The sequence below is a fragment of the Perognathus longimembris genome, chromosome 7 (genome assembly GCF_023159225.1).
Source record: "Perognathus longimembris pacificus isolate PPM17 chromosome 7, ASM2315922v1, whole genome shotgun sequence".
Lineage (NCBI taxonomy): Eukaryota > Metazoa > Chordata > Mammalia > Rodentia > Heteromyidae > Perognathus > Perognathus longimembris.
The window spans coordinates 31,315,556-31,342,117 of NC_063167.1; the positions used below are offsets into that span (position 1 = coordinate 31,315,556).

Below are 26,562 nucleotides of genomic sequence, written 5' to 3' on the forward strand. Positions count from 1 at the left end.
CCCGCCCCGCCCAGTCAGCCCGCTCGCGCTGGCTGCTGTCAGAGACGCGGTGTATGCTGAGCCGCTGTCGCTGCCCCTTGCTTCGCATCCTGAACGCCCGGCCGCTGCTGTTGACCCTTCCGCCGCTTCCACTCTCCCCTCGCCGCCTCATGAAGCCGGTGGTCGTGTTCGTCCTCGGCGGTCCGGGCGCCGGCAAGGGGACGCAGTGCGCGCGCATCGTCGAGGTGAGGCCGGGCGGCGGCGGGCTCCTTCCCGAGGCTTGACGGGACGCGGGCGGGCCCGGGCCGCCGCGCTGGCAGTCCGCGCCCTCCTCTCCCTCCCGGCCGCGGCCCGCGGACTACGGGTCCCGGCGGCCTCCGCGCCGTCCGCGTGGTCCCGGCACCGGGGCGCCCGCGCGCGCGGCTCTTTTTAAGGGGGCGCTCGGTTCCCTGTACAGCGGGGGAGGGCAGGCAGGGACTGCTCCGGGACGCTTTGTTCCCGCGCGTCTTTCCTGACATTCTGGGGACGAGATGAGTCTCACGGGGGTGCTGGAGGTGGGCTCTGGTTGGGTCAACCTCGAGGACCCGGCGCACCGGGGCAGGGTGGTACTGGAGCGCGGGGGTGACTGGCGAGGGAGGCCGGCACTGCCCGCGCCCTTCCTCGCAAGGCCCTGTAACGCCCAGTCTGCGGGTAACCGGCCTGGGGAAGGAGCCTCTGAGGGAAAGGTGCTCCGGCCGTCCTGCGGGCTCGCTAGGCCCCGCCCACCCCGGGCTTCGGGATCGGGTTAGCCCTGGAGCTCTCCACCCCGGTCCTTGGAAATAGCGCCCAGCAGTTACCCAGCCGGAGTCAACCCTTGGCCCAGTTGCCAGCTCACGCTTTGTCCTTGGAGTCACTTCCTCTCACCGAGCCTCTCTGGTTCCCGGTAATGAGATACGGTCTCTTCCTCCAGATTGATTGGGAATCTTCCGAATCCTAAAACGATGGGGGTTTTGCTTTGTTTTGTTTTGGTTTAAGGCGTGGTAGGTTTGCCACTTAATTCTGCCAGCCGTTTTCTGTGCAGAGTGATAGATACATTGTTAAATGCAGGGATACTACGAGAAAGGCTTAGTGGACAGTCTGAATGGAAAACAAGACACCTAGAAACAGAAGAGGCAGCCAGTGGTGCAACAAAACACCCTCAAATGACTGAAAACTCAGTGATCAACACAAGTTTTTGACCCAGAGAGATTCTACAACAGTTTGACATGTCCTGTATTCACTGGGTTTTTACTTCTCTCCTACCTTCGTACAATCAGCTTCTGTTCTATATTGTATCTCTCTGGAGTATTCAGGGAAAGGGGGATGTGTTCTATAGCTGTATTTATAGTTACTGATTATTTTAGGACCTAGTTCAACCAAACGGAAAGGCATGCTATTCTTATCCTTGTGAGCTTTTAATTTTTAAAAGATGCGAACACCACACACCTGTAAGTACCAGCACCTGGGAGGTTGAGGGAGGAGGATAGACAGGAGACCAAATAATTTAGAGCCAAACAGATATGGGTTTAAATTCCTATTCTGCCATTAGTGTTTCTCTACCCCCAGAAAAAAATTTAATTATAGCTGCAGTTCCCTTGTAAAATGGGAGAACATAGAAATAGCTAAGTTATTATATACTTTTTTTTCTGGTACTGGCCCTGGGGACCTCACAATCGTTGCTTGGCTTTTTTGTGCCAGGCTGGTGCTCAACCACTGGAGCCACACCGCTGGTCTGGCATTTGGCTGATTATTTTGGAGATGGAATCTCACAGGTTTTTGTGTCCTGTCTGACTTTGAACCTCAGTCCTCTAGGTCTCAGTCTCCTGAGTAACTAGGATTACAGTGCTATCTTTGTAATGGTATGTGTAAATGTTACAAGAGGTAAAACATCTGGCACATAGACAAATGCAAATAATTTCTTTTCTGCACTTCAAACTTACTGATTTTATTGTATTAGTTATTTTTATTTTGAATTAGCTTTAAAATTTGATTTATGACTTTTAAGTTTGAATACACTTAAATATTCTGTTTCTGAGTCACAAGGTTTTTGTGTCCTGTCTGACTTTGAACCTCAGTCCTCTAGGTCTCAGTCTCCTGAGTAACTAGGATTACAGTGCTTTCTTTGTAATGGTATGTGTAAATGTTACAAGAGGTAAAACATCTGGCACATAGACAAATGCAAATAATTTCTTTTCTGCACTTCAAACTTACTGATTTTATGGTATTAGTTATTTTTATTTTGAATTAGCTTTAAAATTTGATTTATGACTTTTAAGTTTGAATACACTTAAATATTCTGTTTCTGAGTCACAATGTGCCTTTAGATAGCCACACTCAACCTAATAAACCTCGTTACTCCACTTTACTAAAAATAATTTATATGTCCCATAAATACATACTTCTGTCTTCAGTAATGAAGATTCTGTGATGAGATATGTTCTGTAATGTGCTAAATTATTTAAAATTTCAGCAATTACCTAAGTTTAAACTGATTTTATTGTCATGTTTCATGAACATGTTTGTTATTTATGTCATTTGCTGTAAACATTAACCTGATTATAATCAGCTAACTCCAAATAGTTTACAATTTAGTTCTTTCTTAGCTGATTAACTTGTCAGTTAAAGCAGAAATCTTGATATATGTCTGTCACATCTGTCTCTCTCTCTTGTATTTTGGCTCAATATTTTACATGTGATCATAAGTCAGTTGCCAAGAGATTGTTATTTTTGAAACTGCATATCTCTCTCTCTCTCTCTCTCTCTCTCTCTCTCTCTCTCTCTCTCTCTCTCTCTCTCTGTGTATGTGTTAAGCTCCTGTGTATGTGTTAAGTTGTTGAACTGTCATGCCAAGGCTAATTTATCTCACAAGGTACCTGAAATGTAGGCTGAGGTAGTATTATTTCTTTGGGGAAATAGCATTGATTTCCATCTCAGGCTGCTAGAAAGTTGTTGTTTATGAGACAGTGTCTGTCATGTAACCCAGGCTAACCTGGAACTTGAATCTTCCTGCTTCAGCCTCCTGAGTGCTGGGATTACAGATATGTGCCACAGTCAGAAGTCCATCTCTTGAGTTCTGTCTGTAGAACCTGAGGATAGATACAGGGGAAGGAGCTTAGTTGGAAGGAATCTAACACTTAGTCTTTGGAAGCAATTTTGCTCCACTAGTTGCTCTCTGAGAAGGAAAAGGCAAATCTGATATAGTGTCCTCTGAAAGTATTGCTAACTGTAAGAAGAAAAGATTTAGTGGAAGTTTAGGGAATGACTTTTCCTGTGTGTTTTTAATGGACTTTTTTCAGTCCAATACTGTCATTTTAATATCTTTAATTAAGTTTTATGTATATTTGTTATTTGGGCCCAAGAGAAATAGCACTGTAACTAAAAAAAAATTGTCTTTGAAAATAACCATAATTTATTTGCATGTATTGGTTGGAAAAAGTATTTAGACCATCAGATGTGAACATTTAGCTTACATAAATACATTATGACTAAAATGTATATCCATACTAAATTAATTGCCTTCTGTGCACTAAGAAAGCTTGTCATTGATATAATGACTTTCTCAGGGATTGTGTAGGTGATTCTTGTTTTTCAAGGCTAGCCTACTTACTGGACTTAGGTATTGACTTTAAGCAACTTGACTGTATTTATCTTTGTGTCTCCATTGTTGAATGTTGTATCTAACAATGATACTCTTATTGATATGATATGATATAATTTATCCTGAAGATTTATACATTTACAAAATTCAGTCCCAAGGGGGCGCCCAAGTAGTTGTTCTCCAACTTTCTGTACCAAAAATATGAATGAGATCTTCCTCTCCCCTTCAGATTGCTTGTGCAATACTTCTGTTTACTCCCATTGAATTAAGTAAGCTGAACAGATTTTCAGAAGTTCATGATTGTAAATCCCCAGAATAGTTTAGCTTTTCTAGAGAAGCTAAACAGGAAAACATCTTCCCAACACTAGGTCTGGTGTTTAGGAATAGAAAAATAAGACTTTTCTTGGAGTGGGGTACCTTTCTGGGGCTTGAAATCAAGACCTAGTGATTTTACACAACTTTTTTATTCACAACTGGAACTTTACCATTTGAGCCACACCAGCAATACCCAAATAATTTTCTAAAGAAAATTGAATCCATAAAAGAGAAGGGCCATAGAATCTTGACTTCTGAAATATCAATGTTTCAACAAGCATTCTTGTTGAATTTTTTATGTTGAGAACTTGAGAGGGATGATTGTCTTACTTTTTTTAAAAACAACTTTAAATTTTTGGTCTTTCCATTTTAAGTTACAAAAGTAGTACATGCCTTTTGTGTAGTATTTGCCTCCCTAGTTAAACCACTGAGGGTATATCATCCTTCTGAGGTCCTGACTTCATCTGGTGATCTTTGAGGCCCAAGTAGGGCCTTTGGTGTCTTTGCAGTATGTTCTTGGCACCTCTCATTCCCTAAAAGATCCAGGTTTTACTCACTCGGGTTTTAATGGTGGGGAGTCCCGAGGGCAGCCATAACTCACTTGGGATTTTTTTTTTCCCGAAGTTTACCTACAACTGAGTTTTTTTGAGTTATTTTTCACTCAGTCATGAAATTTAAAATTATCTGGTCTGGGTATGTGGCTCAGTGGTAGAGTGAGCATTTGCCTAACATGGAAAGCCCTGGATTGGATTATCAACACAAGTCAAAACAAAAACCATCCAATGATATTGGTGCATTGAGCCAGGAGAGAGAGAGAGAGAGAGAGAGAGAGAGAGAAAGAGAGAGAGTGTGTATTTGTGTGTGTATTTCCTCTAGGGTGGAAAATATAACTTTTTGTTTTGTTTTTTTTGCGGGGCCTTGAACTCAGGGCCTGAGCACTGTCCCTGGCTTCTTTTTGCTCAAGGCTAGCACTCTACCACTTGAGCCACAGGAGCCACAGCGCCACTTCCAGCTTTTTCTGTATATGTGGTGCTGAGGAATCGAACCCAGGGCTTCATGGATACAAGGCGAGCACTTTACCACTAGGCTACATTCCCAGCCCTAACTTAAAAAAAAAAATCAGAATTAGATTTGTTTCTGTGTATAGCTGCCCTACCTAGAAGTCCACCTTCAATATTTATTCTTTTCCTTGTCTTTTTTCCTCCTGGTCTTGGAGGTTGAACTCAGGGCCTCAGGTGCTGTCCTTGAGTCTCTTTGTGTGCAATGCAAGCACTCTTAGCCACAGTACCACTTCTGACTTTTTCTGAGTAGTTTATTGGAGATAAAAGAGTCTCATGGACTTTTCTGCCATGGCTGGCTTCGAACTGTAATCCTCAGATCTCATCCTCCTGAGTAGCAAAGATTACAGATGTGAGCCACCAGTGCCTGGCCTTTCCGTGGTCTTTATTCCTTTGAAATCTTACTTCATTTATACCTTTTGGGCTAAATTGTCTTCAACAATATTTAATCAATCTGAATGCCACATTCCAGTTGAGATGATTAAGTTTCATAGGAATATAGTATTTTAATAATTGGCCTCCTGAATCAAGTTTGAGCATTGATAAGAAATCATTCTAGTGGGGTGTGTGTGTGTGTGTGTGTGCATGTGCGTGCGCACGCTTGTGTGCGTGTGTGTATGTGTGTGTGCTCCTGCATGCATGTGCGCACATGTGTCTGCTGGTACTGAGACTTGAACTCAAGCCCTGGGCACTGTTCCTTAGCCTTTTTATTCAAGGCTGATATTCTACCACTTTAGCTTCACCTCCACTTCCATCTTTTTGCTGGTTAATTTTTTTTTTTTTTTTTTGGCCAGTCCTTGGACTCAGGGCCTGAGCACTGTCCCTGGCTTCTTCCCGCTCAAGGCTAGCACTCTGCCACTTGAGCCACAGCGCCGCTTCTGGCCATTTTCTGTATATGTGGTGCTGGGGAATCGAACCTAGGGCCTCGTGTATCCGAGGCAGGCACTCTTGCCACTAGGCTATATCCCCAGCCCTTTGCTGGTTAATTGATGCTGAGTCTCATGAATTTTCCTGCCTTGCCTGGATTCAAGTGTAATCCTCATATCTCAGTCTCCTGAGTAGCTAGGATTACAGGTGTGAGTCACTGGCACCTGACTTGGTGATGAGACTTTTTGATTAAGAGAGTAGGCACAGGGTTTAGCTGTCTTATTCTTTGTGTCTTGTTGGCCTGTTCATTCTGATTCTTACTACCTCAAAGTTAATACTTCCAGACTATCATCCTATGAAAGTTTATTTGTTCTAACATTGTAGTTGCTTTTACCTTACACATCAAGACTAGTTTTACAGACTAAACATGTGATAAGAGCATTTAGGACTTAATAGAGAACAGGTGTGGTTGACTGGCAGCTGTTTGCTAACAGTTTTATTCTGTCTGGTGAGTAAAGTTAACAACACATCACTTGAGTAAAGGAAAAAGCATCAGTCGTTACTTAATACTCGCAAACTGTCACTTGGAGAGACTGTGTCTCATGAGACATGTTCCATTTCTGGTTTCTGTCAGTCTCTCCATAAGACTTGTAAGACGCTTCCAGTCACCATTAGGGCATATCCCATATCAGTAAGCAATTAAATGTGCCCAGCTTGGGGTCACACTGCTTTTCTGCCTTCTTTCTGCTTGAGTCTTTTAAAAATATATTATTCATTGGAGTTTACTATTGCAAAGTCTTATGTATTATGTACTTAACCCACTTAAAGGCCTTACCTTTAAAATTATGTATGATTTAGGTAGACAATAACATGAAATTCCATTCCAGAAGATGTTTACCTTGTGTAATTTGGAATTGACTAAATGGCTAATTTAGATTTCCAAATAGTGGCACTATTTCTTTCTTTTTTTTTTTTTTTTTGGCCAGTCCTGGGCCTTGGACTCAGGGCCTGAGCACTGTCCCTGGCTTCCTTTTGCTCACGGCTAGCACTCTGCCACCTGAGCCACAGCGCCCCTTCTGGCCGTTTTCCATATATGTGGTGCTGGGGAATCGAACCGAGAGCTTCATGTGTAGGAGGCAAGCACTCTTGCCACTAGGCCATATTCCCAGCCCCTAGTGGCACTATTTCTTTGATAGTTATTTATTTAGAGATTATTGTACAAGGCAAGTAGAAATGGTAGTGTGTCAGAAGTGGAAAATGGTAAGAATGATTCCAGTGAAACAATGATGGTTAGAGTCTGGCTGATTAAAGTGGGTGCTCATCTAGCACCTGTAGCTCATGTCTATAATCCTAGCTATCAAGAGGCTGAGATCTGAGGATCATGGTTCGAAGCCAGGCAGGGCAGGAAAGTCCATGAGACTCTTATCTCCAATAAACAACTCAGAAAAAGCCAGAAGCCTGTTGGCTTGTGGTAGAGCACCAGCCTTGAGCACAATAGTGCCCAGGCCCTGACAAACCCCAGGACCAGCAAAATAAATAAATAAATAAAGAGTACCTAGTTCTGTGTGTGCAGGTAATGTTTCTGATGTCATCTTCATGCTAGCATACAACAAAACCTCTTGACTTGGAGTTTCTGTCTTTTAATGTCTGCTGGAGGCTTCTTTTTCAAAGACTGTGGAAGCTGGCAGGCTCTGCATCTCTACACTGGTCACACAAGGAATTACTTCAGAGGTTCACTAAGGATCACTAAGGATTGTAATTGAGAGTCAGAATGTCTGGGTTCAAGTGCCAATGTTCTCTCCACTAACCAAGTGGAGAGAAATATATAGTATAATATGAGGGTTGTGGAGTTTGATGGTCTTGCCAATGGGAAAACAGATTTGTATCAGAAGACTTTATTAGGTAGCATGTTATCCAATCCAACCATACTCTAAAGGCAAATGACCCAGTCACTACTAGATGTATGTATGCAGATGTTTTCTCATTCTGGGGGTTGTCTTTATTTTCTTGGTAAGTGTCCTCGGAAGAAAAGAATTTTTAACTTTGATGAGGTCTTACAGCTTACAAGTTTAAAAGACAGTATACTTGGGACTTCATACTTGGGACTGTGAGTTGGGAATAGAGAAGAACAGGGATAGTGCTAAGGAGAAAGGGATAAGAAGGTAGGGTGACAAATTCTCCTTACTTCTTATACTTATTCCAGGACAAAGTAGGGTGCAAGTTAGTTCAATCACAATAGCAGGATGGGAAAAAATGCCCACTTTGCATGTTATGGTTGTGTACTTATTACAGGAAAGAACTTTTTATGAGAATTTTTACTCTGAGCTTATTACCACTTTTAGGGCATTTCTTTTATTTATTTTTGTTCATATTGATTTATTCATCATTCATGCACATTAAAAATTCTTTTATGGGCTGGGGATATAGCCTAGTGGCAAGAGTGCCTGCCTCGGATACACGAGGCCCTAGGTTCGATTCCCCAGCACCACATATACAGAAAGCGGCCAGAAGCGGCGCTGTGGCTCAAGTGGCAGAGTGCTGGCCTTGAGCGGGAAGAAGCCAGGGACAGTGCTCAGGCCCTGAGTCCAAGGCCCAGGACTGGCCAAAAAAAAAAAAAAAAATTCTTTTAAAATCTTATTCATTTGTCCTTGATTCAATTAAAACGGAAGAAAAAATAACTAGTGTTGCCTTCCCCATGTGCTTCCATCTGGAGTTTTCAGTAGTAAGCACATTAACTTAAGTCTGTTTTCTAAGGGGAATTTCTTTTAATTAAGAACTAAGAGAGGGGCTGGGAATATGGCCTAGTGGCAAGAGTGCTTGATGAAGCCCTGGGTTCAATTCCTCAGCACCAAATATATAGAAAGGGCCAGAGGTGGCGCTGTGGCTCAAGTGGCAGAGTGCTAGCCTTGAGCAAAAAGAAGCCAGGGACAGTGCTCAGGCCCTGAGTTCAAGCCCCAGGACTGGCCAAAAAAAAGAGTGACAAAAGAACTAAGAAATCCTGGTGCTGTACTACCAAGACAACAAACAACAACAACAAAAAACAGTATAGTTATCTACAAAAACAAAACATATGAAATCCTAGGCTGGGATAGAGTTTGATTGCTCCATCTTCAAAAATACATATTACTAGACAGACTCTAATTTTAGATTGAGTGAACTATATTCACAAAGACAATTTTTAGGGCTGGGAATATGGCCTAGTAGTAGAGTGCTTGCCACACATACTATGAAGCCCTGGGTTTGATTCCTCAGTACTACATATATAGAAAAAACCAGAAGTGGCGCTGTGGCTCAAGTGGTAGAATGGTAGCCTTGAGCACAAGGAAGCCAGGGACAGTGGTCAGGCCCTGAGTTCAAGCCCCAGGACTGGCAAAAAAAGAGACAATTTAAAAAATTTTTATTATTATGAAAGTGATGTACAAAGGAGGTACAGTTATATAAGTCAGATAATGAGTACATTTATTTCTGGACAATCACAAAGACAATTTTTTAAATTAATAATTACTTATTTATTGTCAAAGTGTTGTACACAGGGGTTACAGTTACATACGTTAGGCCATGGGTACATTTCTTGTACTTTGTTACCTCCTCCCTCATTCCCCCCTCCCCCATCTCATTTTCCCTCTCCCCCATGAGTTGTTCAGTTGGTTTACACCAAATGGTTTTGCAAGTATTGCTTTTGGAGTCGTTTGTTTTTTTATCCTCTGTCTCTTGATTTTGATATTCCCTTTCACTTCCCTAGTTCTAATACCAGTATATACAGTATCCAGAGTACTCAGATGAGATACAGTGATAGTGTGGGTACAACCACAGGAAGGGGGTACAAGACGATCATCAAGAAGCTACAGTTTCACATGGCATATTGAAAGTAATTACAACAGTGATATAACACTCGCTTCCATAACATGGAGCGAGTTTCATTTCATTTAGCATCATCTTATGCATTCATAAGGGCATAGCTATTAGGCTCTTGTGATCCTCTGCTGTGACTAGCCTAAACCTGTGCTAATTATTATCTATGAGAGAAACCATAGAGTCCATGTTTCTTTGGGTCTGTCTCACTTCACTTAGTATAATTTTTTCCTTACGACAAAGACAATTTTTATACCAAAAAAACCCCTTAAAGTACTATTTTTCAAAGCCAAGAAATGGTTTTTCTCATTTTCTTCTGTTAATACAAGTTGTTAGACTAAAAGAATGAAGATGATTTTGTTGTTGTTGTCTAAGCAGTGATTATGTTTTTCTACAGCTAATTAAGAGAGGTTGCTTAGTTCAATATAGCTCTAAAAATGCTCCAGCAGATTGAGATTAAGAGTGGTTGCTATGGACGTGGCATTTCTAGAACATCTTTATAATTTTGAACTCTAGTTTCTGGAATAGGTCTTCACTGAATATGTTTCTTTTTAAACCTTTGGATAATCTCAATTGAGTATGTCTCTAAGTTTACATCTGTTTCTAGGCTTAGAAACTGGACTGTTTTCTGTCTCCTATAATTCTTGACTTTATGCCCAGATTGTGTGTTTCTGTGTTGCTGTATTATACTTTTGTTTTTCCATTGTTTAAGGAATGGATCACTTTCCAAAGAAAATTTCATTTAAAAGTTTTAATTTGGTTTTGGTTTTAAGAAGTTCAGTGATATATATCTCTAAAGCTGATTTTTTTTCCTACAATGGTTTATTTAAAGTAATTAATTAATTTGGATTTTGTTCTGGTACCAGAGCCTGAACTGAAGACTTCCAACTCTTGCTTGGTTTTCTTGCTTAGGGCTGGTACTCTACCACTTGAGCCACGCCTCCAGCCCAGCATTTTGCTGGTTGATTGGACATAGAGCTTCACAGGCTTTTTCTACTAGGGATGGCTTTGAACCATGATCCTCTAGGTATTTGTCTCCTAAGTAGCTAGGTTTACAGGTGTGAGCCATTGGGAACTTTGTTCCTCAAACTGAAGGTTTTATTATCATTTTATTTGAGTGGTTTGATGTATATAAAGACCTAGGCTACCATTGCTGTCTCCAAGTGTTCTCCAAATGTTCTTATAGGAACTGAGTTAACTATTTAGACCACTCTTAGACTACTTGGGACAGTATTTGGCTTGTAGTGAGTGCTACACAAAAGATTCCTTAAGGAAAAAAAAAAAAAAGATTCCTTAAGATACTGTTTAGATACCTCATAGAATGAGTATGTAATTTACAGACTTTGCATTGACAATAAAAACTAATTGCTTAATTAACAAGACTGGATGAGTATTTGCTAAATGTTAACAGGATCTATCCATCAATGCTGGAAGTTTTCAAGTTATTGTCTCTGTTTCTGAACCCATGGAGGTTTCTGGGCCTAGTTTTCATTTTCTAATGTAGATTTATTCAGAATGATGGAGATGAATTAAAAGAAATACTAGAACTGCCCAACTACGAAATGAAATAGAAGTGTGAAAATTCCAATTCACAGATGCTAGAGGGACCACTGGTATGTAAATCAGATAACGTAATCCATTCTCAGTTATCAGAGAAGCCTTCTGTCAAATGTCTAGATTTTAACAGCCTAGAAGCTCTTGACTCCCCTTTTCTCTACTTTTTTTTTTTTTTTTTCCAGTCCTGGGGCTTGAACTCAGCGCCTGAGCTCTGTCCCTGGCTTCTTTTTGCTCAAGGCTAGCGCTGTACCACTTGAGCCACAATGCCACTTCTGGCTTTTCCTTTATGCTATAGCCTTTTCCTATATTCCTATGTGGTACTAAGGAATCAAACCCAGGACTTCATGTATGCTAGGCAAGCACTCTACCACTAAGCCACATCCCCAGCCAACACTTAATTTTTTGTGGTTGGTACTGGATGAAATTTTAAGAAGCATTGTACTCATAACTTGACTTATGGAATTGCTACCCTTTTGTACAACTACGTAATAATAACAACAACAAAGAAATCCTAAAATGTTGCCCAGTATATGTGTGGGGTACTGTGACAAAGAAAAGGAATCTCCCATAGGAGGGGCAGGTATTGTTTTGGAAAGTCCTTCTCAGAGAGAATTTAGATTAATTGGAAAAAGTTGCATTGGAAATATACCTTTGAAGCAAATTGTAGCCTTACAGAGTGTTCCTAACACTTTGCAGACTGCAAAACTATTGCCTGCAGGCTAGGCACCAGATGCACACTTGTAATCCTAGCTACTCCTAGCTACTCCGGAGGCTGCGATCTGAGGACTGCGGTTCGAAGTCAATCCCAGGCAGGAAAGTCCATGATACTCTTATCTGCAATTAACCACCAGAAAAAAACGAAAGTGACACTGTATCAAAGTAGTAGAGTGCTAGCCTTAAGCCCCATGACTAACACAAACAAAAAGCTATTGCTGGGCTGGGAATATGGCCTAGTGGCAAGAGAGCTTGCCTCATATACATGAAGCCCTGGGTTCAATTCCCCAGTACCACATATATGGAAAATGGCCAGAAGGGGCACTGTGGCTCAAGTGGCAGAGTGTTAGCCTTGAGCAAAAGGAAGCCAGGGACAGTGCTCAGGCCCTGAAGTCCAAGGCCCAGGACTAGCCAAAAAAAAAAAAAAACTATTGCTTGCAACTGGTCCCTGATATGAATATAGATACTTCAGCAGTGTCTTCACAACATTTGTGGGTATTCTCTGAAGGTAGGTTGTTGGCAGTATATGACCAGAACTTTGATTTTAAGGTTCACTAATCATAGATAATGCAAAGTAAACTTAGTCTCAAAAACTTCACAATTGCATATCTAAAGGATGCCTAGTAGTTTTTTGTTTGTTAGTCGGTCCTGGGGCTTTAACTGAAGGCCTTGGAGCTTCTTTTTACTAAAGGCTAGTACTCTGCCCGTGAGCCACAGTGCCAAGCCAATTCTAGCTTTTTCTGAGTAGTTTATTGGAGATAAGAATTTCATGGACTTTCCTGCCCTGACTGGCTTTGAACTGCAGTCCTCAGATTTCAGCCTCCTTAATAGGTAGGATTACAGATGTGAGCCACTGGCTACTTGGCTACATAAGTTTTGATTCGTCATGTTCACAGTTATGGCAGACCCTTGGAAACCCAACTGGGGTGCTGTAGTACAAGCCCCCACCAAGGGAGTATAACCTGACCTTGGATGACCTGATTTACAGCATGTCCTGCTGCTTATGCTTAAGCCATAGCGGTGTACTTAGGTCACTTTTTTTTTTTTTTTTTTTTTGCCATTCCTGGGCCTTGGACTCAGGGCCTGAGCACTGTCCCTGGCTTCTTCCCGCTCAAGGCTAGCACTCTGCCACTTGAGCCACAGCGCCGCTTCTGGCCGTTTTCTGTATATGTGGTGCTGGGGAATCGAACCTAGGGCCTCGTGTATCCGAGGCAGGCACTCTTGCCACTAGGCTATATCCCCAGCCACCTTAGGTCACTTTTTACTGCTCATTTATCAGCTTTGCAACTCCCAGAGCTCAGGGAACACTGAGCTAGATGATCTATAGCTTCATGTCACCCATCTCTGTTTCATGATGTCTTTCTTATCTGCAGATAATGTCCTGTTCCCTGTCCTGTAATGTCCGCTTATAGAAGTCATATCCTGCATCCCTCGATTTACCTTCTTCTAGGCCTGGCCTTTGGCTGCTCAAACTCCTGCCCTTGGCTGTTGATCTGTATTTGTGAGGGTGGGGAGAACTTGCTGTGTTCCCCTGTAGTCTCATTTCTGCTTGGGTATAGCCAGAAGAGTTGCTTAGCATCTGGATCTCCTTCTGCCTGGCATCTGGACCTCTTGCCACGTATGCATCATTTGTACTGTGAATCCTGTTTTTTTGTGGAGTTTTTTGTTTTGTTTTGATTGTTTCTGTTAGTCACATCAAATCACATTCTTTTTTTACTTTTTCCTTTTATATTGCAGCACTTGAGGTTGAACCCAAAGCTTTGCTTATGTTAGACAAGTGTTCTACCACTGAGGAACATTCCTAGTTCTCACATTATCACAATTTACAAGAAAAGAAAGAAAGGCAGTTGCTAGGCAGTGAGGAAAATTGCTCCAGTGTTTGAGTTGATGCCATGGAACTGATAGTATTTTCCTACTTATAGTAAACATAACGCTATTGTGTGCTCTTTTTCTCCCTGTAAATCTTAGTGTAATGATTCATAAAGATTATTGTTTTTCAATTTCATAAGGAGAAAATGAAAGTGAGTAACTTTCTCAGTTACTCTGAGTAAATTGAATTCATGTATCATTCACTAGGAACCTTTTTGTTTAGGTAGTAGTGTGTAATTAGAGTTATAAGTGCTATGGTTGTGAATGTTGGCCTTCACTACACTGGATGACTTGCTAGATTTTAATTGCTGGGAAATCTCAGAGACTGAAGAAGTTTTGGTTAAGGCTGGAAAATATCTGTTCAGAACTAGCATCGGTGACTACTGAAGGACAGTAGAATGTTTTGAAAATGTGTTTATTGGAAGTCTAGTTACTATTAAAATGCTGTAATAACTTTTTGTGAGTGATGGTTATCTTTTTCTTGCTGTTGAAATTCTGTGTGGTAGGAAGAAAATTCCTTAAGGAAAATATAGTATGAGAAAGCAACTAGCAATTAGAGGCTTTTAAAAAATGGAATGTGCATGAGAAATTGAAAGATAAATGTATAGGTTAGACATGTTTGTGTTTATTTACATCTCTTGTTTCCTTTGACTTATGGGTAAAGTTTTTTTCTTCTTGACATCTTTTTGACAAACTGTAAAATGGTTTAACTATATCATTTGTATATATCTACAGCTTACAACTACTTTATTTTTTAAGTTATGTAATGCCAAACCCCATTTTAATGCAAAAAAATAAAGCTTGCAAATTTGAGCTCTCAAGTGTCAGGAAATGAATGGTAAGCATACTAATTTCTAAATTGCTAGCTGGGCTTCTAATGTATATGTTGTTCATATAGCAGAGCATTACAGAGTAACATGTATGGCTGGCATTTTCACTGAGTGCTTGCCATTGTTTAGTTCTGTTTGTCTCTGCATTTATTCAACATCACCATATGCTGTAATCATTAGACCGGAGTAGAACATCCGGCAAGCAGAGACTTCTAAGTAGGAGCCAAAATAAACAGTGGGAAATGAAGCTGCTATAAAATTTTGTGGACAGTAGTTGTAAAATGCTTTTTGAAAATGGTATGTAGTGAGTGGGAATATAGGTCAAAATTCATTGTTTTATAATGTTCTTTCTGTACCCATCTCTCAGAGTTTGTCTATACTTAGTGATCAAAGTAGGGACTTATAGTTGGTATGGAAAGAATTGTAAAATACCAGTTTGAATAAATTCATATTTACTTCTATTTTCTGTAAGTTATGGGAGTTTTCCTTTCCAGTAATTTCCTTTCCAGTTTTCCTTTTCCAGTAATTAAGAAGGCTTTCAATCATTTCTTTTGGTGGAAGGACTAATATGGCTAAAACACACACATGGGTGATATGATGGTTTTGCTTATTCTCATCCAACTTTGGGCCTGGGGATATGGCCTAGTGGCAAGAGTGCTTGCCTCATCCTACTTTATACCCAAATTCAGTCATCAAATAATCTGTTTAGGGTTTGTTTTTCCTTGCTGAGTACCTTACTGATAGCTTACAATTTAATAAGTAAGAATGAGCTTAACCAACAATGTAGGGAAATACAAAGGAATAGAAATCTATGGCTTTCTATAGCCCCAAATAAGAAAGCTCATCATAGCCTGGGTAATTGGAAGAGTTAGTATTCACAAAAGGAGCAATTGAAACTGAAACACCTTTTTAGAGGGAGAGTTCTTACTATATAGCACAGCTATCTTTGAATTCAAAAGAGAGTGGCAGTGTATGCTGCCTCAAATTCTAAAGTTGAAATTAAGATAACATTTACATTAGCAAGTATTTTTACTTAGTATGTATACTTAGATAAAATAAGAATTCACTGAGGGAGTCTTTCAAATTTGGGATAAGTTGATTATTGTAACTGAACATTGAATATACCCCTATTTGAGAATAAAAAAATTTAAAATGGATTTGATTTGGTAAAACTAAGTTCATATGGAAGAAGAAACTTTTCATTCAGAATGATCACTTAGAGTATATTGTTTTTCATTGCATCTAAGGGGAAATGGCAGCATAATACCACTGTGTCATATATGACTTAATTTACCCTCAACCTTGGCCAAGCATGACATTTCAAAGGCCTTAATGGTAATGATTATCACTATCACAATAATACATATTGCTGACCTTTCGTGTCTCACTTAATCCCTTGATAGGTTTTGTACCAAAACCATTAAATTATATGTATATTTACAGGCATGCACTACAGATAACACTTCAGCCATTGACTAGCCGCATAAATAACTTGGTCCCAAATACTGTATTGCCTAATGGAGCATAGCCTATGATGGTCACCCAAGAACAAGATTGTCTGATGACCACAAGATATCCTTGTCAGTAAATTACATGTAACTTTCTGAGAAGTACACAGTCAGGCTCTTTGGTTGTTCTTAGTGGGGTTAAAGTACACAATCATCATAGTGTTTAGACTGGTTACTATGTGCCCTTTTGATGCAGTCAAGGTAAACATGAGATGATGGGGTCTTTTGCTGGAATAACACTGCATACAGCTTTACAGTAAACCTTTTGTTTCTACAATTAGAAGGGACACAACAACTACAAAATAACAATAAAATGTATAGTAAATGCATAAAACATCAGGATAGTTGTTTATCATGATCAAGTATTATGTATCACCCATAACTATGTATTTTGATAGGATTATTAATGTAGGAAAGTTATTTATTTATACCAGCACAGACATGTAATATATTGTGCTGTAACATGACGATTTTAATGTTACTAGGTTACAGGAATTTTTAGATCTATTGTAATCTTATGGGGTTACCATTGAATATGTGGCTCTCATGAACTAAAATATCATTATGAGACTTGTGACTATGTACAATATTAAAAAAAGATTTGAGGTCATTTATTATAAATATCTTCCTGATAGCACAGAGCTAATTGATAGCTTTTTTTTGGTCAGTCCTGGGGCTTGAACTCAAACTCAGTGCCTAAGCACTGTCCCTGGCTTCCTTTTTGCTCAAGGCTAGCACTCTACCACTTGAGCCACAGCGCCACTTCTAGCTTTTTCTATATATGTGATGCTGAGAAATCGAACCCAGGGCTTCATGTATACGAGGCAAGCACTCTACCACTAGGTCATATTCCCAGCCCACATTGATAGCTTGTATTACATAATATATGTTAGGCACTGTCATAGGTTTTTTGTGTTTTTTTTTTTTTTTTGCCAGTCCTGGGCCTTGGACTCAGGGCCTGAACAATGTTCCTGGCTTCTTTTTGCTCAAGGCTGGCACTCTTCCACTTGAGCTACAGCGCCATTCTGGCCGTTTTCTATATATGTGGTGCTGGGGAATTGAACCCAGGGCCTCATGTATACGAGGCAAGCACTCTTGCCACTAGGCCATATCCCCAGCCCCTGTCATAGGTAATTTTTAATCAAACCCACCAACTTAGAAAATAGGTATCTCTTGTCCAAAAATGAGACTTTTTTATAGTGTTTTTTTGAGACTGGATCTTGCAATCCTTCTGCCTCACCCTAAGTGCCAGGATTATAGGTGTGTACCACTGTGTCAGCTCACAAAGGAGACTTCTTGTCCTTAGTATAAAGTTAGGAAGTGGATTTTTAAAAGACTAGTCCTAAGTGGAGAGTCGGTTGTGAGTATTGTTCAGAGTGGTTAGGAAAGCTGACTTTATAGAAAAGGTAGAACTTATGCTACTCATTGAGAAAGGGAAGAAAACAGAAAAGGGAGGTTTGTGGGTATTGGTGAGTTCAGTTTAGACATGTTAGTTTAAGAAAGCAGTATTTCATTTTATAGACAGTGGGTGTAGTTGGCAGTTTCAAGAGTTTGAGATTTTGTCTTGAGTCATAAATGTTTTTGTTAGACTTTTATTTTTTTCTTTCCCTATGTGGCATTGGGATTTGAGCTTGCTAGGAAGGTGCCGTACCTCCTGAGCCATGCCCCCAGCTTCCTTTTTGCTTTTTTAATTTACTTTTCAGTTGAAATTTTGTTTTTACTTGGGCTGTCCTTGGGCCACTGCCTCTTATGCAGCTGGGATTATAGGCATTCAGTCATTCCTGGATTTTCTTGAAATACAGTATGGCTAACTCTTTTTGCCCAGGCTGGCCTCAAATCAGTATCCTCCTTTTTTTTTTTTCTGGTCTTAGGGCTTGGACTCAGGGCCTGAGCACTGTCCCTGGCTTCTTTTTTCTCAAGGCTAGCACTCTAGCACTTGAGCCACAGTGCCACTTCTGGCACTGTGGTATGAGGTACTGAGGAATCGAACCCGGCTTCATGCATGTAAGGCAAGCACTCTCCTGCTAAGGCACATTCCCAGCTCAGTGTCCTCCCATTTCCACCTTCCCCATAGCTTAGATTACTGTTTCTTTGAATAGTAGTTAGGAACACTTAGACTTGGATCCTGGTTGTGAAGGAATATAATGGGATGTTAATGCCTTGAACACTTGGATAAATTTTGGACTGATTTCATGGTGTGTAAACCTTATGTTTTTGATGGGTAAGGATGATAAGCAAACTAGGCTATGTGAAGTCCCTTAAAATTTTCTTTATTATTTAATACAGAGATGAAACTATTTTAGAATATAGACATTAACACAAAAATATAGTCCTAGCACTAGAGAATGAATTCTGATTTTTTTCCCTGTGTGTCATTTTTTCCCCCCCAGAAATATGGCTACACACATCTATCTGCAGGAGAACTCCTTCGTGATGAAAGGAAAAACCCAGATTCACAGTATGGTGAACTCATTGAAAAGTACATTACAGAAGGAAAGATTGTTCCAGTTGAGATAACCATCAGTTTGTTGAAGAGGGTAAGAAGTGTGAATGTCGACTGGTTCAAACCAGAAAGAGAATAAGAAATTAAACATCCTTTCATTTGAATAATGAAACATTTCTGGCTTGTGGAAGGTAGTCATGCTGTCTGAGAACAGCAGGACAGAGAACTTTCTTACCTAGGAAGATTGAACAGTAACAAGGATTCCCTGCCTTGGCTTTGGATCAGCTACAGGTCAACTCCACATGCACATGTGCACTTGGCCGTTTCTTCCCAGTATTCAGATAGTTACTCTTTCTTCCATTTGTTCTTCTTCTTTTCCTTCCTGCTTTCTTGCATATCTGTTTCTTCTTTCTCTTTTTTTTTCACTTAATGCCCCTCTCATTGTGGATATTCTTTCCATCTCTTTTTTTTTTTTGGTCAGATTGATGTACAGAGAGGTTACAGTTTCATATGTTAGGCCTTGGGTACATTTCTTGTACTGTTTGTTACCTCCTCCCTCATTCCCCCTCCCTATTCTTTCCATCTTAATGCCTCCTTTTCTGGCATATGCATCATCTTTGTCAAGGTGATATCTGAAAAATAGTAACCTCACATTTATTTGGTAAGTCTTCATTGTAGATCCCTTAGACTATAGTCATTCAAAGGTATTTTGGCATACAAGAAACTGAAGGCAAACTGCAATATTGGGAATAAGAAGAAGTTGCTAAAGCCTGGGTAGCAGAGAGCTGTATAGACACCTGGATGGAATCAGAGACACTTGATGATGAAGAGTGTACATACGTACTGTTTTGTCTCTCCTTTCAAAGTCTGAAGTAACCTACTTCCATTCCAGAGTAAATAGATCCTGTCTCCTGGATCCAGTGTCCCTCCTCTGTCATAGTTGGGCATTAAGGAAGAGTAGGCCACATTCTTCTACCTTTTCACTTTTTTGCCTTTGCAGTCTATTTCAATCTCCAATGAAACTGTTCTTAATACCAGTGGTCTTCCCTATTAAGTCCAGGCAGTATTTTTAGTCATATTTTCTGTAGCATTTAGTTCTAGTCACTGTTTTTCAAAGCTCACTGACCACTGTTCCTTATGTTACCATTTTTGTTCACTTTAACAACTTCTTTTTCACTCTCTCTCTCTTTTTTTTTTTTTTGGTCCTGGTCCTGGGACTTGGACTCAAGGGCCTTGGTACTGTCCCTTGGCTTTTTCCCTCAAGGCTAGTACTCCACTTCCAGCTTTTTGGTAGTTAATTGGAGATAAGAGTCTCACGACTTTCCTGCCCTGGCTGGCTTCCTACTATGAGCTTCAGATCTCAGCCTTCTAAATAGGTAGGATTACAGGGGTGAGCAGCTGGAGCCTGTCTGCTTTTTTTTAATCATAGCTTTCTTCGCATACCTTATCTTAGAACTTAGACCTTGCACTTCACGTTCCCTGATGATAGTAGGGCTCAAATGAATATATGGTGAGTAAATATTGTTGTGCCTTATTCAGACATCTTCCACAGTACAAATGCTATAGCAGAAAAGTCCAAAAGAATTATTTTGACATTTTATAAATACTGGAGAAGAAGCCACATTCTGGAATAAAGCCAATGCTTAGATACAGGAATCAGGAGTCTCGGCAGTTCTTGTTGTTTTTGAGGAACAAGAGAAGTTTGAGATGGAGGATAACAAATGTCAGTTTACTTCAGACTGGAGACCTAGTCTAAAGCTTGTTACTGCCTTGTGCTTTTTCTGTGGTAACTGGAAGTGGCCAGCTTTTGGAGACTGGACATCTGCATCTACATTTACACATTCCTATGTTCAAATTCTGGTGCTGGAATTGCCTGAATGTGGTTTCTTGCCATCTTTCTGAATGTCCTATTTCTACTTGGATTTAGGGGCAGCCAGTGGCATTTAGATAAAGTTAATTTGCTTCAGGTTATAAAAGACAAAACCACCAAGGATTATTAATTATAAAAGGATTTGAATTTTTGTCCAGTCCACCTGAGGATTATTAATGTAAGAAAGATTTGAAAAGAAAAAAAAGTAGGATTTGAATTTTGGTCAAAGACTTTTGCTATTTGACTTAATTACAGCAAAAACAAGCACTTGTAGAATCAGCATACTTTCATCCAGGTGTGGTGGTACACACCTATAATCTCAACACTTGGGAGGCTGAGGCAGAAGTATCTTGAGTTTGAGTCCAGTTTGAGCTACACAGTAAGTTCCAGACAAGCTTGAGCCCTATGATAAGATGCTGTCTTAAAAAAAAAAAAAAAAGCTGAGCTGGGCACTGGTGGCTCACTCCTATAATCCCAGCTACTCAGGAGGCTGAGAACTGAGGATTGTGGTTCCAAACCTGCCCGGGCTGGAAAGTTCATGAGACTCTTATCTCTAATAAATTACTCAGAAAAAGCCAGAAGTGGTGCTGTGGCTCAAGTGGTAGAGCACTAGCCTTGAACACAAAGAGGCTCAGAGACAGTGCCTAGGCCCTGAATTCAAGTCCCAGGATAGGCAAAAAAAGAAAAGAAAAGAAAACACTGGATGCTGGTGGCTCGTGCCTATAATCCTAGCTACTCAGTTGGCTGAGATCTGAGGATCAAAGTTTTGAAGCCTGGCCAAGCAGGCAAACTGAAAAGACTCTTGCCTGCAGTTAACCAGAAAAAAACTGGAAGTGGATCTGTAGTTTAGGTAGTAGAGTGACAAACAACACAAAACATAGCTCAGTTAGCTGAGGTAGCCATATTGAAACAATGGCTCATTTCCAATTGGTACTGGGGCTTGAACTCAAGGTCTTGAGTTCTCGCTTCACTCATTTTCTTAATGTGTGCTTTTGTTGTTACTGTTTTTTGTGACACTGGAGCTTGAACTCAAGACCTCATGCTTGCTGGACAGGAAAGTTACCACTTTAGTCATGCTCCCAACTCTCTTTAGTTATTTTTTTCAGATAGAGTCTTGCATTTTTGCCCAGGACTGGCCTCAGAATGTGATCCTCCTACCTCCAGCTACCTGGCTGGGGTAATAGGCATGTAACACCATTCCCTGCCCTTTACTTATAGTTCAAAGAATAATAACAAAACGAAACCTGTATATGTCCACTGCTGCTTAAGAAATCATACATACTTAATGTAATATTAAACCTAAACCACCTTTTTTTTTTTTTTTAGGAAATGGATCAAACAATGGCTGCCAATGCTCAGAAGAATAAATTCCTGATTGATGGGTTTCCCAGAAATCAAGACAATCTTCAAGGTTGGAACACAACTATGGATGGGAAGGCAGATGTGTCTTTTGTTTTGTTTTTCGACTGTAATAATGAGGTAATGAAAACTTCTTCTGCCCACCTGGGCTTTAAGCAACTGATGGTCAACAATTAGGGTAAAACAAAGTGATTTTTACTTATATTTACATTTTTTCTAGGCAGAGTTTTGTTTTTTAATTGGTAGATTGGGTAAACAAAAGCTGTGCTGTGCTGCTGAAGTGTTAAACAGCTATTTGGCACTAGAAGCCTTGACAACATAAAATTTGCTTTAGTCTTACTTCAAAATAACAAGAATAGGTTTTTGAAAGGATACTTCACACACACACACACACACACACACAATGTTAGGTAGTAAAGTTTGACTACTACTTAAATGTGTGCTATTTTCAGAGAACATGTTGCTTATTAGCAAAGAAACACATTCTTGGAAAATTGAGGAAGTTCTTTTCTTTTAGTTCCAGTCCTGGGGCTTGATCTCAGGGCCTGGGCACTGATCTCTCCCTGGCCTGGTCTTCTTTTTGCTCTAGGACCACTTGAGCCACAGCCCCACCTCAAGCTTTCTTGGTAGTGTAGTTGAGGTAAAAATCTAGCAAACTTTCCTGCCCAGGCTGGCTTCAAACCTTGATCCTTAGAGACTTCAGCCTTCTGAGTAGTTAAGATTATAGACATGAGCCACCAGCATTCAAGGGGAAGCTTTATATTTTAGAGGGACATACAGGATAGCTTGGGTTTTCTTCTAAGAGTGAAATGAGCTTTCAAAAAAAGCAAAGTGCCTTATGGCTCATGCCTGTAATCTTGTAGCTACTTAGGAGCCTCTCAGACCTGGAAGATTTAAGTTTGAGACCAGCCTGTGCAGAAAAGTCTGCAAGACTCCATCATTTATTAACCAGCAAAAGGCGGACTGGAATTGTGATTCAACTGGTATTGTGCCAGCCATAAGCAAGAAAGTTGACAATAAAAAGCCCTGAGTTCAGGCCCTAGTACTGGCAAACAAAAAAGAAAGAATCATTCCAACCCTCCCCTCTTTATATTCCTAAAAGCATACCCAGACATAGCTTTGAAAAACTAAATAAATGTCTTAGAACTATTTCATTAAAAGGGCTAACTCTGCTTGACAGCTGCTGTGATATAAACTTCATTAAATCAATGCCAACAGTCTGAAAAAATAAAGAATTTGAAGTAGTGCCTTGAAGGAAGTTGGCTATTCTTAGGTTGAATTACAAATGTGCCTCTAATAGAGACTTTCTGCAGCACTGAGTTACTTTAAAATGTAACTCTCTTCTTTCAGCCCTAAAAATATGTTTTCACTTACTCTTCAAAGTTAACTTTAGAGTATTACCGCAGCTTTATAAGTAAAGAATGTTTACTCACGATTAACAAGAGATGCTTTATTCAAATACGTTGACTCTTAAATATTTGGATATTTATGGAATTATCATAAAGTAAGCAAAAATGGCACAAAATTTGAGGCATGTAATTCAGACGTAATAAGTTAATAAAATATCCAAGCTGGGACCACATACATACAGATCTTCTTTTTATTGCGGTTTGAAAACACACACACACACACAGGAAAAACTGAGTCATGAATGAATTCTTATTATGCTCTGTACTTATTTAACCTAGTTTATATAAATTGAACCACATGTTTAAATTGAGAAAGATTTTGCATGATGATTAATGAGTTAAACACATTGAGTTGAATGTGGGTTGGTTGTTGTTGGGTTTTTTTGTTTGTTTTTTTGTTTTTTTTTGGCCAAATCTTCAAACTTTTAAGGTAAAAAGAATGGTATATTAATGAATGCCTTTGTTTTGTAACCTAACTTTATATCTTCCTGTAGATCTGTATTGAACGGTGCCTTGAGAGAGGGAAGAGTAGTGGTAGGAGTGATGATAACAGAGAGAGCTTGGAAAAGAGGTACTTTTCTGTTTTTTTTTTTTTTTGTTGTTTTAGCCACCTCAATCCCAGTGCAGAAGTGAAGTGGTAGATGAAATTCCTGTTGCATTTTGGTCCTGAGAAAGAACAGGTTACGATTCCCTAGGTACAGTGGCTTGTGTAAGGGCATGATGGAGTGAACTGGGTGGGGGGTTATTGCCCTCTGAGCCTCATGTAATGTGAAGGGAGATCCATCTCTAGAACCCGGCAGTCTTTTGCTTCTTTTGCAGAATTCAGACCTATCTTCAGTCAACAAAACCAATTATTGACCTATATGAGGAAATGGGGAAAGTCAAGAAGATAGATGCTTCTAAATCGGTTGATGAAGTAAGTGTTCCTGGCTTGGCTCAGAATAAAAAAGTAATCAAGTAAAAATGTGAGTGTATCTTTTAGAGTAGGTATGAGAAAAAGAAATGCTATGATAGGTAAGTTAAGTTTGTTTTTGAAACACTTGAGACCAAATGTGAAATTAGGATTTTCTCCTTTCTGAATAGGTATAATACAGGATTTACAGCCTTAGATTTGTTCTTCATGAGAAATGGGTGGTCATTAATTTCAAACTTCTTTCCTTAAATCTTGGGTATCATGATTTGGAATATATGGGGTTGGTGTTTGTTTTTCAGTCCAAGATTCAAACTCATTACCCGATAGTTTTGCTCATTGGCCAGTGCTCTACCAACTGAGCCATACCTCCAATCCAACATGTTCATTTTTTAAAAAACATCTATCACATGACTGGCAAGTCATCTAGCTCAAGAACCTAGGTTAGATCCTTTTCCATAGCAAGACAAATAGCTTCAAAGGTACAAGTTTTCCACAATACCTCACTCTTCTCTTCACAAATCAGCAATCTCTAAATTGTGTTTTGAGTTCACTATGCCTAGAAAAATTCACCTCATCTCCCTCTCCTTGATCTGCTTTAAAATCTTGAATCTTCTTCCTCTTACAAGACAAGAAAATTCCTGAAGAGGAAGATTCAGGAAGTTCTTTTTATCAGTTGCCTCTTCTCTATAGGTGAAGTAATGCACAAGAAAACTTTGTGGTTTTAGGATCAGAATTTAAAAAGCCAGATACATTTTTACCAAATTACTAGTAGCTTATAGAGAAGTATGTTTTATTGGAAAAGCACTAATAAAATTGAGTGGCACATGTTTGTCATGTCATTTGTATTATGTTGAAAGTGAAATAGGTGAAGCTAAGACATTGTAATATGTTTTGTTGTTGTGCTGGTCCTGGGACTTGAGCTCAGTTCCTGGGCACTGCCCCTGAGCTTCTTTTGCTCATGGCTAGCACTCTATCACTTGAGTCACAGCTCCATTTCTAGCTTTTTTGTTTTGGAGATAAGAGTCTCCTGAGTTTTCCTGCCCAAGCTGGCTTTGCACTTTGATCCTCTGATCTTAGCCCTATAAGTAGGTGGGATTACAAGTATGAGTCACCAGCACCCAGCTTGTGAGCCTAGTTTTTAATAGTTAAAATGGACTATTTTAATGGGAACTTAGCTACTTGGTAGACTTTTTGTGTTGGGAGGAAGGGTTGGTAGTTTTTGTTTTTAGTTTTATTTTTGTCGCTGGGAATTAGACCCATGTATGGTGTTTTAACGGTATTTGCTTTAAAAACTAATTCTTTTTTTTTTTCTTCTTTGCAGGTTTTTGATGATGTGGTAAAAATTTTTGACAAAGAAGGCTAACTTCAAACCCTAAAGCATCCTTGAAATCATGCTTGAATATTGCTTTGATAGCTGCTACCACAACCCCTTTTAAAGGCAATTTGAATTTTTAAAAATTACATCTCAGTGCTAGAAAATCTATAGTAAGACAGATTTATTTTATTTTATTTTTAAATTTCTGTCACAACAGTAGACTCAATTCAGGTTTAACTTCATTGTAGTTATTATGGTGCTCACAAAACAAAGAAGGGTATTAACTAGTTCCTTGTTTGTATTACAAAGATTACCCCTTTTATAGTTTGTGCCTTCTGTGAGCAAAATATTTTAGTGTGCATGTATGTCCCTTTAGTAATTATACCATGTTAGGATTAGGGATTCCCACTTCCTCTTTTTCTTGCAGGTTTTAAATTTCAAACCTGTTAATAAGCAAATTTGTGGACCAAATTTTAAAGGAATTTTCTGGGTAGCCAGTTCTTGTACAAGGTGTTCAGTACATAAACTCATAAAAATGGATTTCTAGCAATGTTTTAATGTTTATCAAGTAACTGACCATTGCCTACAGAATGATAGATAAGAAAATTTAGGCTTTGATTTATTACAACTTGTACAAAGTTGTATGACAGGGCATACATAGTCTTTGCTTCTGAGGTTGGGATTGAGGGCACAGGGGTTCAGAGCCTGACAAGATTGTCAGCTTTATTCTGACAGAATCTGAGGGTGTGGGGGAAGGATCACATCTAATGACTTGTGTTCCTTACACTCTATTAATGGTGTTTTTCATTTTAACAAAATTCTTCACAATGGAACCTTTAAGTGGATGTGCCAGAGAGAGTTATGTTAAAATGATTCCGTTCTCATTTTAAGAGTTTTTGTTTGTTGGTTTTGTTTTCTGGACTAAATAATAGGGCTAGATTAAATTAGAAATGGTGATCAAATGGTTAAATTTCCTATTTGTATTTTATTTTCTGGAATACCTTTTTCATAGTTATTTGTTTAAAAAGATTTAAGAATCATTGCACTTTGGTCAGAAAAAAGGGTAATAAATATATCTTATAAATGTT

General features: G+C 39.5%; 1 protein-coding gene across 1 annotated transcript; it reads left to right on the forward strand.

The window, feature by feature from the left end:
• Positions 1-26,562, forward strand: Cmpk1 (cytidine/uridine monophosphate kinase 1). The gene is made up of 6 exons (XM_048351264.1): positions 1-224; positions 18,556-18,702; positions 21,805-21,957; positions 23,741-23,817; positions 24,066-24,162; positions 25,481-26,562. The coding sequence occupies exons 1-6, from the start codon at positions 54-56 to the stop codon at positions 25,520-25,522; spliced, it is 687 nt and encodes a 228-aa protein (XP_048207221.1). The 5' UTR covers positions 1-53; the 3' UTR covers positions 25,523-26,562.